The sequence below is a fragment of the Hyperolius riggenbachi genome, chromosome 11 (genome assembly GCF_040937935.1).
Source record: "Hyperolius riggenbachi isolate aHypRig1 chromosome 11, aHypRig1.pri, whole genome shotgun sequence".
Classification (NCBI taxonomy): Eukaryota; Metazoa; Chordata; class Amphibia; order Anura; family Hyperoliidae; genus Hyperolius; species Hyperolius riggenbachi.
Genome location: NC_090656.1, coordinates 78,919,666 through 78,936,520, shown reverse-complemented (window position 1 = coordinate 78,936,520; position 16,855 = coordinate 78,919,666). Strand labels below are relative to the sequence as shown.

The window sequence follows — 16,855 nt, the reverse complement described above, 5'->3', positions numbered from 1 at the left end:
TAGATCAATTAATTTTGATAAGTAGCGATAAAGTTATTAGCGAATGAATGGGAGGTGAACATTGCTCGGATGCATAAGATTTTCGAAGCTGTAGGCTGAAGTGGTTAAAGAACCTTTTAGTGTTTTTTGAAAAGTGGGTTTTTATTTTCACCATTCATTTTAACTGCTTTTGCAAAAAAAAAATAAAAATAATAAAAATAAAATGGAAACTAGACAACCCATTTTTATAAAAGCAATGACAAAACAGAAATAATGTATACAAGATAATGATATAGTGAGAGGCGCTCCAGAAAATAACACAAAGCACTACTGTGTGTTGTTTAGCAACCACCTCCGCTGCTGTGGCTAGGGTAGATCCTCTTCACCTTTAGATAACTTTCATGTAATGACACAGCGCCAGGCTTTATGTTGCTATACATATAGACTTACCGTATATACTCGCATACAAGCCGAATTTTTGACCCCCAAAAAGGGGGTCAAAAGTTGGGGGGTCGGCTTGTATGCGAGTCTTCCCTGGTGGTCCGTGACCCCCGCTACCCCCTCCCGCCGCCGCTGCTATTACCTGCAGCGGCTTCCTCTTCCCCGGCGCTTCCTCTTCCCCGCTCTGCGCTCTCATGCCCGTATGAAGAGATCACAGCAGCGCGCCCGGCGCTGCTGCTGTGACGATGCAGGGGGCAGGAAAGAGCGGTTCCCCTGGTAACGGCTATACAGATCGCCGCTACAGGGAGCCGCGCTCTTTCCTGCCCCCTGCATCGTCACAGCAGCAGCGCCGGGCGCGCTGCTGTGATCTCTTCATACGGGCATGAGAGCGCAGAGCGGGGAAGAGGAAGCGCCGGGGAAGAGGAAGCCGCTGCAGGTAATAGCAGCAGCAGCGGCGGCGGGAGGGGGGCGAGCAGGGCACTATACTGGCCACTACCTACCTACACTGGGTACTATACTAGCTATACCGGGGCACTACCTACCTAAACTGGGCACTATACTAGCTAAACTGGGCACTATACTAGCTAAACTGGGCACTTTACTAGCTATACTGGGGCACTACCTACCTATACTGGGGCACTATACTAGCTATACTGGGAATTATACTAGCTAAACTGGGCACTTTACTAGCTAAACTGGGCACTTTACTAGCTATACTGGGGCACTACCTACCTATACTGGGGCACTACCTACCTATACTGGGGCACTACCTACCTATACTGGGGCACTATACTAGCTATACTGGGAATTATACTAGCTAAACTGGGTACTTTACTAGCTAAACTGGGCACTATACTAGCTATACTGGGGCACTATACTGGCTATACTGGGGCACTACCTACCTATACTGGGCACTATACTGGCTAAACTGGGCACTACCTACCTATACTGGGGCACTACCTACCTATACTGGGGCACTACCTACCTATATTGGGGCACTATACTAGCTATACTGGGAACTATACTAGCTAAACTGGGCACTTTACTAGCTAAACTGGGCACTATACTAGCTATACTGGGGCACTATACTAGCTATACTGGGCACTATACTAGCTATACTGGGGCACTACCTACCTATACTGGGCACTATACTGGCTAAACTGGGCACTATACTAGCTATACTGGGGCACTACCTACCCTTACTGGGCACTATACTAGCTATACTGGGACACACTGGAGGGATCATGCGGCCAGCATTTCCTACCCCCGGCTTATATGGGGGTCAATCATTTTTCCCTGGTTTTTCATGGAAAAGTTTGGGGGGGGGGTCGGATTATATGCGGGTCGGCTTATATGCGAGTATATACGGTAGATCCATCCACCTCTATAGAAATGTTCCTTCACTCTGCGTTCCTATAGTGCATATACAATGCACTCAGAAAAAAGGAAGCAGAGAAGAGTTCCTCTCAGTGGATATGTAAACACTTTATTCAAACAAGGCACGGTAAGTACAGATGTTCAACACTCACATAAGGGGGGTCCCATATCTCCATAGGACCCTCTCCTGGTAATTTTGCTTCCCACCCTAGTGGTACTTAAAACCAGATAACACGAGCAATGGTGTCCGCAGTGCCCAGCCCGCTCTCGTCCCGACTAGTTTTGGCCTCTCGCCGTCATCAGGGGATACGAGAGCGAGAAAGAATTTATAACTATATGCAGTGCTGGTAATGATCATTTCTATATATCCTTGGAATAGTGTTAATCATTAGCAAACGTTTCCCCTTTTCTGCATACACCTCACATACTGTAAATGCCCTCGGCAAGTTTTGTTGCACCATATAAGTTGTTATGTATAAAATGCTTGGCCAATGTAAAACTTGCACTGGGACCCAAAACTCTTTCGCTACGCCACTGTTTAGCTGGCAAATGGGGCTGTTGCACATGGATACACGGAAAAGGGGCAGAAGTTGGTGGCATGGGGTAGCACAAGAAAATTGGGTAAAGCCTATACATTTAGCCCTGTAAACTGGGCCATGATATTGTCAATTCCCCTAGCAAGGTTCTCTGGAGATGATTCTATTCTCTGTCCTATCTGCCACTTGTTGCCGTTCACAGTCTAATATGCGAGTGCATTGCGTAACGTTAGAGCTCCTAATGAACAGCAATCATCGCTGTTGCCAGTTGGACACGGAATTGCATTGTTCTTCAGTCTCCAAGCAGAATCACATTTAATAGAACATATGTTCTGAGCGATGGGTGGAACAGACACACAGAACAAAGAGCACTCCAGGCGCTGGCGATTATCAGCGCTGCATACGGCGAGGTAGGTAGATGCCGAACAGCAGAAAGAAGCATAATAAAACCTTCAGTGATAAACAACATTTTGCAGCACACATCTTTTTGCTGCGGATGTTGAGAAAGCTCTGAACAACTGTAGGGTGTTTTGTTGTTCTCCGTAGCACAGAACAAAAGCAGCTGCAATCCAAAGTTTGCGTGAGCTGCCCACCGCACATAGCAATAACAAACGTACAGCCCTGTCTCTGATTCACACTTTAATTATAGAAGATTAACTGCAGGAGGAAAAAAATCATATCCTTTCTCTTTGGCAATATGTTTTGCTCACCAAACATACGTTTGTAAAGAATACTTTAGATACATACCATATGTGCCATCATATTGGCATTTATAGTCACATTTCTCAACTGGCACATTTTCTATCGCGAGGCACCGTGTAAAGTGACAGTATTTTGCTGATGCTTTTATAAATTAAAGGGACTCTCTATTTGGGTTGAAAAAAAAATGTAATCCATTCAGTTCAGCTCTAAAGGCTCAAATACCGGTATTTGGAATCGCCTTGAAAATTTTGAGCTTGCCCCCACTGATTAGGTTTCACACTTACACGGTGCAGTGCAGCATTTTACTGCAGCCTAACGCTAGGGTAATGAAAGTCTATGGGGCTAATCACAATACACGACGTGGTGTGGTGCGGCAGAAGTCCCTAATCTAACGAGAGTGCATACCTACATTACCGTACAACTCCTGTGGTGACGTGCAGCGAACTGGAAGTCATGTAAGTCTATGGCAACGCATGTGTTTTAAAACGGCAAGTTTTACGTATTGCGTACACGTGGAAGCATATTTTGGCAATACAATACACTTCCGCGCAATTATTCTTTTTGGCAGCAGGAAGTGAGTGCCAGAGAGTATCACTTCCTTCTTTGCCTGCTGCCAGACGGGGATTACAGCATATTAACATAAAGGCCTATTTTTGGCAGTGCGGAGAGGTCCCCGGACTGTAATGCTACCACCAATGCACAGTGTGAAACCGGCCTGAGTTGGAGTCGGATAATTTCTGTACTGTCTCCACAGCCCTGCTTAAAATTACCATGAATTTCTTCCTACAGACCTCCAACCAATGCCCTATTCCAGAGAAAGGGAACCTCTGGCTCGGGAGCCAGATGTGGCTCTTTTAATGGCTGCATCTTGAGATGTAGAGGTTGATTTACTAACCAGACTACAAAGCCATCAGCAAAACCATGCTGCACCAGAAGTCGCATTAATAGTAAGAAGTACTTTATTCATCATTGGTTAGCAACAGCATAACAACGTTATTAAAAGGAATTCAGAGACTTGTTGTCCTTTAAAAGTGTTGGTCTTACATAAAATGCACACATTTATTTGTATTTACAGTAGTTTGAAACATATTGTATGGCTCACATGGAATTACATTTTAAAATATGTGGTGTTCATGGCTTTCTCAGACAAAAAGGTTCCTGACCCCTGTACTATTCTGTGCGACAGTTACTCACATATCTGTGATCTGTGTTTGCAGGTCTGATTGCCTGATCCATACTCTCTGTACATTTCCACTCCTGTGAATGCTCTCCCCATTCCTTGTCACTCACAGGAGCAGAAATGCATAGTCATGCTGAGTATAGAGTAATGATCAAAGCTCATCATGTGCAGATAACATGTATCCTGTACAACTCCTGAAAAGTGGGAGAGGCAGGGAGCAGCGAGAGACATTGGCGAGGTGTAGGGATGGCGTGCTCATGAGTAGCGCAAACAATGCAGGTCAGTCGTGGCCACCCTTTACTTTTCCATAGTGACATTGTTTGACCCCTCTCCTTGAAGTCAATTAAGACAGGACAGCCAATCAAACATGATCTCCCCTCCCCCCCCCCCCATAAAATGCATTCTTTTCTGTAAATCACTGCTTTTACTATTGCTGCCTCTGGCAACAGAGGGTCGTTTAGGGGGGTAAAGGTTAGGCAGGGGGAGTTAAAGTTAGGCACAGGGGTAATTTGTAGTTAAGTTGAAGCACGGCAGGGAGGTATTAAGGACAGCACCATGGGGGCTTACTTAAGGTAAGCAGCACTGGGATGGGGACTTAGGGTTAGGCACAGGTAGAGGGTGGGTTCTATGTGAGAGTAGAGTAGGTTTAGGTTGGGTCATAGTAAAAGTAAAATATTGGTAAAAATTACCAATATTTTTTCGATAGACAAGAAGTAGTAGAATATGGATAGTTCTACCAATATTTTACCACTGACAGTCTCCAGCACTATTTTTTCAAGCACCATTTTTCTAGATATGCTAATGCTACCTTGTTTCTATGAGTCACAATCATCTGGTCCTTCACACATCATCTGTAGAGCAAGCTACTTAAAGTGTACTTGAGATGGGGGATTATAAAGAAAATATCCATACCTGGGGCTTCCTCCAGCTTTCCCCCTGTGCTGATCGCTCCCACGCTGCACTCTTCTGTCTCTTCGTTCGCCCACAACTGACCCTAGAAGATCCTTCAGTCAAAACCATTCAATGCAGGCACAGCCCAACCAGGTGCGCTCCACTGCTTCACTCTTGTTGCCCGGAGCACTCTGTGACTGCGGCGATGTGAGTGTTACGGGAGCGCACGCGCAGCCGGGGTGCGAATGTGCAGTTGGCTCCGGACCCAAGGACATGCTGAGACCAATTGTGGGAGAATGGAGAGTCAGAAGAGGATGGCATGGGAGCGATGAGGCTGGAGAGGGCTTCTTTATAATCCCCAATCTCAGGTTCTCTTTAAAAACACAAAGTGAGGAGAATATGGAGGCTGCCATATTTATTTCCTTTTAAACAATTAAATTTGCCTGTCCCGCTCATCCTATGCCTTTAATAATGTTAGCCATAGACCCTGAACAAGCATGCAGATCAGGTGTTTCTGAATTCAACAAGATGAACTGCATGCTAGTTTCATTTGTGTGATTCAGACACTACTAATGCAAAAGAGATCAGCAGGACTGCCAGGCAACTGGTATTGTTTAAAATAAAATAAATATGGCAGCCTCCATATCCCTCTCACTTCAGATGTCCTTTAAGTTATATTGCCTAAACTTTCCGTGACATCATCCACCTTTCTGCCCTCTACACTGTAGGACTTGGTGAGATGTGCATTGTGCACATACCTAATACTTAGAAAAGTTAGATAAGTGTATGACATTTAAACGATAACCTTTAAAAAACTCTAAACTAATAGGAGATAAGTGCAGAGCCCACAGTGAGATTAGCGGTAAGATCTGTCAGTCGTCAGCTCTAGTATTGATTTATAAATGCTGTGAAGCGCTTTTTAAGAGTGTAACTTTTCTTCCATGCTTAAGTAACGTCACCATATAAAAATCAGTTTAGGTTTGTAGGTTTCTTATACTTCAAAACCTCTAATGTGTAATCTTCTTGTCCAAGTTGTACATTGCAGTTAGGCTTACACCTCTCCACATATCCTTAAAGGGGCACTATGGCGAAAAATTGTGTTTTATAGTCACTGTAATATGCATAGCTGTATGTAGAGCATAGTAGTTTACATGTAGTGAGGCACAGGAATTTTTTTTTTTACACTGACATCAACATGGTATACTTTTACAGTCATGTCGGCAGATGTACCTTTCTGACGCGACTCAGCCTAATCCATGTAGTTGTAGAAGACATCTTTCCCTGTTGTTATAACTGCCGTTATAGTTTTCCCCTCTGTGCAGCGCTGGAAGGTTTGTTCCAAATTTCAACTGCACAATCGTGCAGTTACACTGATCCCCCATGTGCCGTAAAGAGCAGCAACTTATCTGCTGCGCGGAGTGGAACGCACCCTCCCTCTTAGGTGGGACGCAACTGCCGTGTGAGGAGGACTGAGGAGGAACGCAGCATCACTGATGACGCTGCCCGGCAAGGACCCCTGACCCTTGTCGCTTCACTAAGCGAAGTCTGGTAGCCATAGAAACGGACAACATTAGGTGTCCGTTTCAATGCCAGCTTCGCTACAGGGGTCCTTGCCAGGCAGCGTCATCGTCATTTTTTTAATAGAATATTATGTCAGGATTATACATTCCCTGTTCCTGTCTAAGCTTTCCCCATTTCCTGCCACTCACAGGAACAAGAAAACATAGCCATGCTGAGTACAGAGCAATGATGAAAGCTCAGCATGTGCAGATAACAGATATACTGTACAACTTTTGAAAAGTGGGAGAGGCAGGAAACACTGAGAGACATTGTTGAGACGTTACTACAGGAGTCAGCAGACCCAGGAGTGCTTTGTAAAAAGAACAGTTTTATTCTAAAGATGCACTAGACTTTATATATATATTTTATGTGTGCATCAAACCAAGTAACACCTGACAAATCAGGCTTTGCAAATTTGGCCTAATTGGCTACTCACGAGACATGGCTCATGCAAATATGCATTTGCTTTTGCATGCCAAAGTTTGTAGGGTTAAAACCAATACCGCAAAGCCGTTGCTCTGCGGGAATTAGTTCATGCTACATTAGCACTATCTATTGGGCGCTTCCCAATGTTATCTTGCTCCCCCCTCCCTGAGGGGAAGTTGCAGCGCTCCCGGGCATTGGATGCCTTGTGGGGGTGTCTGCGCTGCCCTTCATTTCTTGGGGGTACAAGGAGGCCTACACACGGCACCCCTGTTGAGATGCAATGTATATTGCGTGGGCCAACTCCTGCAGGAAGCGCAGGTGGATAGTTTAGATCCTGCATATTCTGGTGGGCGAATGCAATATGCAAACGCTTTGCCATTTTAATTAGTCAGTAGACTTGAGGCAGCAAGTATTTAAGTCAGGAGTTGACTGGTTAGAGCACACATCCCTTTCTCTTGTGCAGCATATTATTCTAAAGATGCAACTTAGTGGTATCTACTGTAGATGACTTCTTCATGATAACAGAACAGAATTTTCTGGTAGCCCTTATATTAACATTTAAAACTCTGATGACATAGGCTATATCTCACCTCTAAACACTGACTTCACTAAAGGTAAGTCTGTGAGTTTTTCTTTCTCTCTTTTTTTTTAGGGGGGGGGATCAAATACTTACCTTTGCTTTCCCTGGTCCTCTTTCACCAGATCGTTGCAGCGCTGGGACACCCGAAGCTCAAAGATGTAGTCCTGTGCAGGAACAAGCGGGGCCACACTGCAAATGTGCAGGATGGCTTCCATCAACAGATGGCTCCCATCGATGGATCAACAGAGCCACCACTCAGATTTGGGGGAACAAAGCCAACAGACACCCTAGTAAGCACATTGATCAAATTTGACCTTTTTTGTTATTTTGTTTCAGCCAAAGCTTCTGCACCTAAAGCAGCAAATTCAGTGGGCAAGGTTACTGGTGCTGCTTGACTAGCATTATGGTGCTGCTTATACTTCAAGATGGGGATGCAAAACACAGATAGAACTCTAAGAGAAGACTGCAGTCTGTAGCAATGTAAGTCCCTGGTACAGGAAGAGACTGGCAAAGAGACTTCTTACTAATAACTTTTATTACTAAGCAAACCAGCTAATCAAGAAGCTAAAAGAAGATAACAACCAACCAACACCTCGATTGAAAGCCTACACAAGAGAGGTAAATATTTGTGTTGGAGTTGCGCTTTGAGTAAATTAGCTGTGAGTGAGCCGATAAAAAAAAGAAAACAGTAAACAAAGCCAGAGTTACAATAAAACTAAGTACATTTTAAAGCAATCATCTCCTGACATCTCACCGAGCCCGTGACTGCGGGATTATTAAATTGTCCTTTTTTTGCAATATTGTCTTTGACAGTTTAATGTACCTTTACTGTCGAAACCCTTATCGTACTTTTAAATAAATTTCTACCATAAAAAACTACTGTCAGCATGTTCCCAATGGTGGAGTTCTTTATATATAGGTCCTGCGTGTAATTGGAGATTTGATAGAAAAGGCCAATAAAAATATGTGGAAGAAAATGATGCTGTCATCCAATATTGAAGTCTATAGATAAGATGTTTCATTAAAGAGTTCCCTCTGCCTTCCTGAAAACGGAAGGTCAAATCTTTTATAGACAACAATGAATCATATTTTAGAGAGGAGGAAAACAGTCAAGGTAATTACACGGATAGATATTTCAATGAATGGCGCCCTTGGCTGACAGATGACCTATTGGGACTATTTTTGCAGCGCTGACGAATAAATCATACATGCGTTTTGTTAGTTCTAGACCACGTCTTGTACGGATCAAGTGTCTGTTGGGGAGCATAGATTGGCTGACGACCGTCTTTCTGATTCCGTCTTCTAAAGAGGTCTTATGGGAAGCACACAGTCGTATATCTTGTGTTGGATGTAGCACAATGCTTAGATGAAAGGCACACAGACATTTTTATTCAAAAGTGTGTGCGAATGCGGTTACTGGACAATTTGAGCGCTGCTATTAAAGGGAACCTAGACTGTAGAAAAATAAGACTTTAACATACCTGGGGCTCCTACGAACCTCCTGCACCCGCCCTGTGCCATCGCTGTCACTAAGTGGCCATCCAGTCCCCTGCAGTGACCCTCTTCCGGCCTGCCGACTGTCAAATCGACGGGCCACTGCGTATGTGTGGTCATGGCCACGCACATCCTCGATCACGCTCCCATTGCCGGGACAATTCTCACATGCGCAGTAGATATTTTATTTCATACTGCACATGCGCAGAGTGCACATGGAGCAGGGCATCCAAGTGACAGAGGGTCACTGTGGAGGACGGGAGGATCGCTTTTTTCACGAGGTGCAGGCACAGGGTGGCTGCAGGGGGCTGGTAGAGGCCCCAGCTAAGTTAAACTCATTTTTTTTCTACAGTAAAGGCTCACTTAAAGCGGTATAAAACCCTGACATAATATTCTATAAAAACATGTTTTCCTACTTTTTATATGCCATACGGTTCTCATATTTGCTTTTGTGCATAAGTATTATCATTCATTTAGAAATTATACATTCCCAAAGTACACATTTTTGCTCTGAAAGCTGACTTTGCATTTTATTTATAACTGCTTTATTCATGTTCTAACAAGCAGAAATGCTTTCTAAATTGTCTGACCTTGTTCAGGGGAGCCAGCAGTGTAGGAGAAGTGTTTATTTACATTCCTCACTTGATACAATTAAACACAAGATAATATCTACAACTTCGGATGTGTCCAGATTTCTCTGCACTGAACGTTAAAGTCCTGTGTGTAACCCTTTGAATGCTGTTATAGTAAAAAAAAATGCTGGTTGCATATAATATGCTGTAAATAATCTATTAGCGCAAAGAAGAACTGCTGGGTTTCATTCCGCTTTAAGTATAACGTTAATTAGCAGGAACTGAATGCCAAGAAAGATATTTGGGTGCCTAGATACATTAGCAACTACAGCGAGCAGATCCTAGTGACTATAGCAATAAATAATGACTGCAGCACACTTGGTACCCGAAAAGTAAGATGGTTGTAGCGGATAGCGTACTTGGTATAGGAGAAAGCAAAGCCGCTACGGGGTGAGGGTATGTGTGTGTGTGTGTGTGTGTGTGTGTGTGTGTGTGTGTGGGGAGGGGGGGGTAGTGTTAAGCAAAGGTAAGGTTAGGTAAATATTAGGCATAGGTAGATAGGTAGGTGTAGGTAAGTGTTAGGCTTATGTTAGTTTTAGGAATAGGTAGTAGAGTGTTAATGTGAGAAAATGGTCAGGTAAAGTGATAGCAAAATATCCCACCCTATGTATGTATTGTGTAGGGTATGTATAGCAGTCTAGGGACAATTTTTTAGGGGAAAGGCAATCAAATTTTTCTGTATCTTTTTTGGAATGTGGAAGGAAATTGGAGTACCTGATGGGAATCTAAGCAGACATGGGGAGAAAATACAAACTCTGTGCAGATGATCCCCTGGCTGGAATTCAAACCACGGGGACCCAGCATTGCAAAGTTATCACTACTGAGGTAAGTATTTTTACACATTCAAAGGTACCGTTTAAAAGAAGTGACAAGCATATAGACAAAGGTAGACTTACTTGGATAGTCTTTAGCATGTGACTTCTCAGACCAGTTGCCATAGAACGTCAGCCTGTATTTAGCAGTTCCACAAGCACAACAGTCTGGTATGGCCTTCTCATTCCCACCTTCATATCCAGCATCTGAGGGAAGTTCAGAACATACATTGTAATATTTGCTACAAAATCATTAAATGTGACCACAAATGGTAAAGATGGGTGGAGCTTGATCAGAATTTAGAGTGCCATCTTTAACTGAATGATATTCTGAAAATGTCCCTAGACTCAAAATTCTCTTTTACACTACGAATGGCAAAACACAATTGTGATTTTGATGCGATTTTCACTGGACGCTAGAAGCACAAGGAGAAAACACAGAAAAAAATGCAGCGAGCAGGTCTTTCGTGATGATGCAACACTGCATCGCAATCGTATCACACTAGTATAAAAGCATTCCTGTGATTATTTAATTATTTTGATGACGTCCTTGAATTTTGTGATTCGTATCTAATTGGAAAATGCAGCAAATTTGCATATAGTGGAAGAGGTTTGCTAGAGTCATTACTGATATCTCTAAATTACAGGGTTTAAGAGCTATACCCAGTTTTCTTAATGGGTCAAAAGTCAACAGTGGCCAGGGGAGGACTGGCCACCGGGGAAGCTGGGAGATTTCCCCCCAGGCTGCCTCTCATTTAATGATTTAGGGCTGGACGATCCACCAATCTTTTCGATAATTATTATTGAATCAGATGAAAACCTGTGATGCCACAAGCATGCCCAATCAACGATTTGACTGATTTCGGGTGGAAATTAGTTGAATGTATTGATCTGAGATGCTGGGAAATCTCAGGTCAATGTAGTCGATCAAGTGCAGCAATCACGAACGATGAATGTGACGGAAACCCGGGCCATTGTCCCTCAAAATATATTATGTGCCCCCGGATGCCTGTGCATTATACTTTACCTGTCACGCTGCCCCTCAAGTGTCCTTGCTGTATTTCTGCATTGGCACCCCACGTGACCGTCGGCCTATAGCACGTGTGGCACAAGTGTGACATCATTTGGGCTGGGGTGTCCCGTGAAAATGGGCCTCTAGTTTGGGTTTTACCTCCAGGCCAGAAGGCCCCAGTCCTCCCCTGACAGTGGCCCAATTCAGCAAATGTAATCAATTACTCCCTGATCAGAAATCGATTTACCACCAGATGCAAATCAATCTCAGTGATTATTTTGTAGAAATCTGGTTATGACTCTGCCTTCACTAGCAGTGCCTAAGCAATACAGAGCTCTACCAATCATTTGCCTATTTTTTTGTATCAGCATTTGAGGGGGATCTAAAGTTAAAATAAACGTATCATAAAATGATTTGTATGTGTAGTACAGCTAAGAAATAAAGCATTAGGACAGAGACATACCGTATATACTCGCATACAAGCCGAATTTTTGACCCCCAAAAAGGGGGCCAAAAGTTGGGGGGTCGGCTTGTATGCGAGTCATGTTGGTCCGCGGGTCCCCCCCCTCCACTGGTCCGCGGGTCCCCCGCTCCCCCCAAGGCCGCCGCCGCTGCTATTACCTTTCCGCATCTTCTATTCCCCTCTCCGTGCTTGTAAACATCCACAGCAGCGCGCCCGGCGCTGCTACTGTGACGAAGCAGGAGGCAGGAAAGAGCGTCCTGTTACTATGGGAACCGCTCTTTCCTGGCTCGCCGCTCGTCACAGTAGCAGCGCCGGGCGCGCTGCTGTGGATGTTTACAAGCACGGAGAGGGGACTAGAAGATACGGAAAGGTAATAGCAGCGGCGGCGGTGGCCGTGGGGGGAGCTGGGGACAGGCGGACAAGCTATACTGAGCGCTATACTGAGCACTATACTAGCTAAACTGGGGCACATTACTAGCTATACTGAGCACTATACTAGCTAAACTGGGGCACATTACTAGCTATACTGAGCACTATATTAGCTAAACTGGGGCACATTACTAGCTATACTGAGCACTATACTAGCTAAACTGGGGCACATTACTAGCTAGACTGAGCGCTATACTAGCTAAACTGGGGCACATTACTAGCTATACTGAGCACTAAACTAGCTAAACTGGGGTACATTACTAGCTATACTGAGCACTATACTAGCTAAACTGGGGCACATTACTAGCTATACTGAGCGCTATACTAGCTAAACTGGGGCACATTACTAGCTATACTGAGCGCTATACTAGCTAAACTGGGGCACATTACTAGCTATACTGAGCGCTATACTAGCTAAACTGGGGCACATTACTAGCTAGACTGAGCGCTATACTAGCTAAACTGGGGCACATTACTAGCTATACTGAGCACTATACTAGCTAAACTGGGGCACATTACTAGCTATACTGAGCACTATACTAGCAAACTGGGGCACATTACTAGCTAGACTGAGCGCTATACTAGCTAAACTGGGGCACATTACTAGCTATACTGAGCGCTATACTAGCTAAACTGGGGCACATTACTAGCTATACTGAGCGCTATACTAGCTAAACTGGGGCACATTACTAGCTAGACTGAGCACTATACTAGCTAAACTGGGGCACATTACTAGCTATACTGAGCACTATACTAGCTAAACTGGGGCACATTACTAGCTATACTGAGCACTATACTAGCTAAACTGGGGCACATTACTAGCTATACTGAGCACTATACTAGCTAAACTGGGGCACATTACTAGCTATACTGAGCACTATACTAGCTAAACTGGGGCACATTACTAGCTATACTGAGCACTATACTAGCTAAACTGGGGCACATTACTAGCTATACTGAGCGCTATACTAGCTAAACTGGGGCACATTACTAGTTATACTGAGCACTATACTAGCTAAACTGGAGCACATTACTAGCTATACTGAGCGCTATACTAGCTAAACTGGGGCACATTACTAGCTAGACTGAGCGCTATACTAGCTATACTGAGCAATATACTAGCTAAACTGAGCACTATACTAGCTAGACTGAGCACTATACTAGCTATACTGGGCACTATACTAGCTAAACTGGGGCACATTACTAGCTATACTGAGCACTATACTAGCTAAACTGGGGCACATTACTAGCTATACTGAGCGCTATACTAGCTAAACTGGGGCACATTACTAGCTATACTGAGCGCTATACTAGCTAAACTGAGGCACATTACTAGCTATACTGAGCGCTATACTAGCTAAACTGGGGCACATTACTAGCTAGACTGAGCACTATACTAGCTAAACTGGGGCACATTACTAGCTAGACTGAGCACTATACTAGCTAAACTGGGGCACATTACTAGCTATACTGAGCACTATACTAGCTAAACTGGGGCACATTAGCTAGTATAGTGCTCAGTATAGCTAGTAATGTGCCCCAGTTTAGCTAGTATAGTGCTCAGTATAGCTAGTACACTGGGGCACATTACTAGCTATACTGAGCGCTATACTAGCTAAACTGGGGCACATTACTAGCTATGTGAAGCAAAAGACAGAGGAAACCGGCACTGCAAGCAAGCTGTGTTTTAATCTTGATCCATGCAAACAAATGGTGTGTACATTGACAGCGGCAGGAAGATAATCTTGCATAATAAAGGCATGCAGTTGGATACAGGATACCTGGTGGTGCGGTGGGTGCTGGGTGATCAAGCCTGACGGCCGTTTCGCGCACGTCTGCGCATCTACGGAGGCTGCCTGGGCACATTACTAGCTATACTGAGCACTATACTAGCTAAACTGGGGCACATGGTCAGAATGCCAATTTCCGATTCCGCGGTAAATCCGCATTCCGTCATGTACCGATTACCGATTCCGCTTTCCGCTACCAATTTCCGCATTCCAATGCGGAATTTCCGCCGGAAATCGCGGAAATTCCGCCCGAATTTACCATCGATTTTCTCAAAAACTATAAGGTCTTTTTGAAAACTTTTTTTTTGAATCTTGTTCAGAAGATTCTGTTTAATAAACCCTGAAAATTTGGTGTTTATAGGACTTACGGGGGCTTTGCTATTAACCGCTAAAGTCGGCGGATTTTTACTGTAATGTAAAATGCAGAAAATAGGCAGATGCAGATTTTCTGCATTTTACATTACAGTAAAAATCTGCCGACTTTAGCGGTTAATAGCAAAGCCCCCTTAAGTTCTAGAAACACCAAATTTTCAGGGTTTATTAAACCGAATCTTGTGAACAAGATACAAAAAAAAGTTTTCAAAAAGACCTATAGTTTTTGAGAAAATCGATGTTAAAGTCGGGTGGAATTTCCGCGTTTTCCGGCGGAAATTTCCTCGATTTCCGGCGGAAATCCGCCTACGGCACTTGCATTACTGATTTCCGCATTCCGATGCGGAAATGCAATTTCCGATCGGAATTTCGGAAATTGCATTTCCGCGGTATCGGAATGAGCATCCCTACTAGCTATACTGAGCACTATACTAGCTAAACTGGGGCACATTACTAGCTATACTGAGCGCTATACTAGCTAAACTGGGGCACATTACTAGTTATACTGAGCACTATACTAGCTAAACTGGGGCACATTACTAGCTATACTGAGCGCTATACTAGCTAAACTGGGGCACATTACTAGCTAGACTGAGCGCTATACTAGCTATACTGAGCACTATACTAGCTAAACTGAGCACTATACTAGCTAGACTGAGCACTATACTAGCTATACTGGGCACTATACTAGCTATACTGGGGCACTTTACTAGCTATACTGAGCACTATAATAGCTATACTGGGCACTATACTAGCTATACTGGTGCACTACCTACCTATACTGGGCACTTTACTAGCTATACTGGGACACACTAGGGGAATAAGGCAGCCAGCATTTCCTACCCCCGGCTTATATGGGGGTCAATCATTTTTCCCTGGTTTTTCAGGTAAAAGTTGGGGGGTCGGCTTATATGCGGGTCGGCTTATATGCAAGTATATACGGTAAGTCTAATATTTGTTTCCAGTACAGGAAGAGTTAAGAAACTCCAGTTATCTATGCAAATAGCCGTTGAGCTCCACGACTTTCAGACTTTCAAAGTCACAGACAGTTCTGTCTTCTGAAGGTTGTTATCCCAACTGTATTGTTCTTTTGCTTTTGCAGAGAACAGTTCAGGACAGGTCAAAAGCTCACTGCCTGCTCTGTAAAATCATTTAGAATGCCGAGTAGTGTGTAAACTGCAAATATTAGAGAATAATGCAATGTTATGAGAATATTTTTTTTGCTACCAATGTTCTAGTAATTATTTGAGCTCCATGACCAATTTGGTTGCTGCTTTCTGGAGCATTTAAATATCGAAGAAAGAGTCAGAGACAGATTTAGATAACATTTTTATTCCTGGGAAGGTGAAAGGGTCATTAGCTCTGCTTGTGTTATCATTTAAAATGCAGAGCGTGGCTTATAATTGCAAATATTAGAGAATTATGCAATGCTATTAAAAAAAGCTATATATCTAAAATTAAAATATGAGACTATTTTTTTTGCTACTAATGTTCTATTCATTATCAGTACTACAAATACAAATCATTGCATCAAAAGTTTTTTTGTTTTTGTTTTTGTTTTTCACTTTAGTCTCATTTTAAAGTGCTTCTGAACTCTCTATGCACATTTTTAAACTACTCAGGAAACAATTTCCATTGTCAGTACTACAATTATTTCTACCTTTTGCCCCCTCTTTTGTGGGTATAATGTCTCACTTTAACATACATGCAAGTAACCAGCAATAAACAAGAACATACTCCATACTTAGGTCTTTTTTCCATGGGTGGTTGAACAGCCTCCAGGCTGCCAGCCACAATCGCCGTTCAGCTGCAATTACATGCCGCTGAATGTCAAAATTTGGTAAAACACCACCTGTGTCACGTTTGACGCAAAATACTGTCTCGTGTCGCGTCTGATACAGCAACTCCATACAGGGGCCATCTGTACAACGCCCGGGCCGTGCACCATGCAAGCGCTCGGCCAGTGAATGGAAGCAGCTGACAGGCTGTGGATTCACTGCTTTTGGCTGCTGGTGGAAAAACGGCCAAGCAATGCACAATGCATCTGTCAGTTTTTACTTTCCACTAAAGGAAACTGGACACCTAGGAATCTGCTATGCAGTGTTACACAAGGTGAGGCATCTGCCTCTGTCCAAAGTAACCAACCAAAAAATGGAACAAAACTTTTAACATGAAAAGA

At 43.6% G+C, this 16,855-nt stretch overlaps 1 protein-coding gene across 1 annotated transcript in view; it reads right to left on the bottom strand.

Annotated features, from left to right (window-relative positions):
• Positions 1 to 16,855, bottom strand: part of SPON1 (spondin 1) — a 599,663-nt gene that overhangs the window by 321,972 nt on the left and 260,836 nt on the right. Inside the window, exon 5 of the mRNA XM_068259659.1 lies at positions 10,695 to 10,817. Coding sequence (XP_068115760.1) covers positions 10,695 to 10,817 — 123 coding nt within the window. The remainder of the gene's footprint in view (positions 1 to 10,694; positions 10,818 to 16,855) is intronic.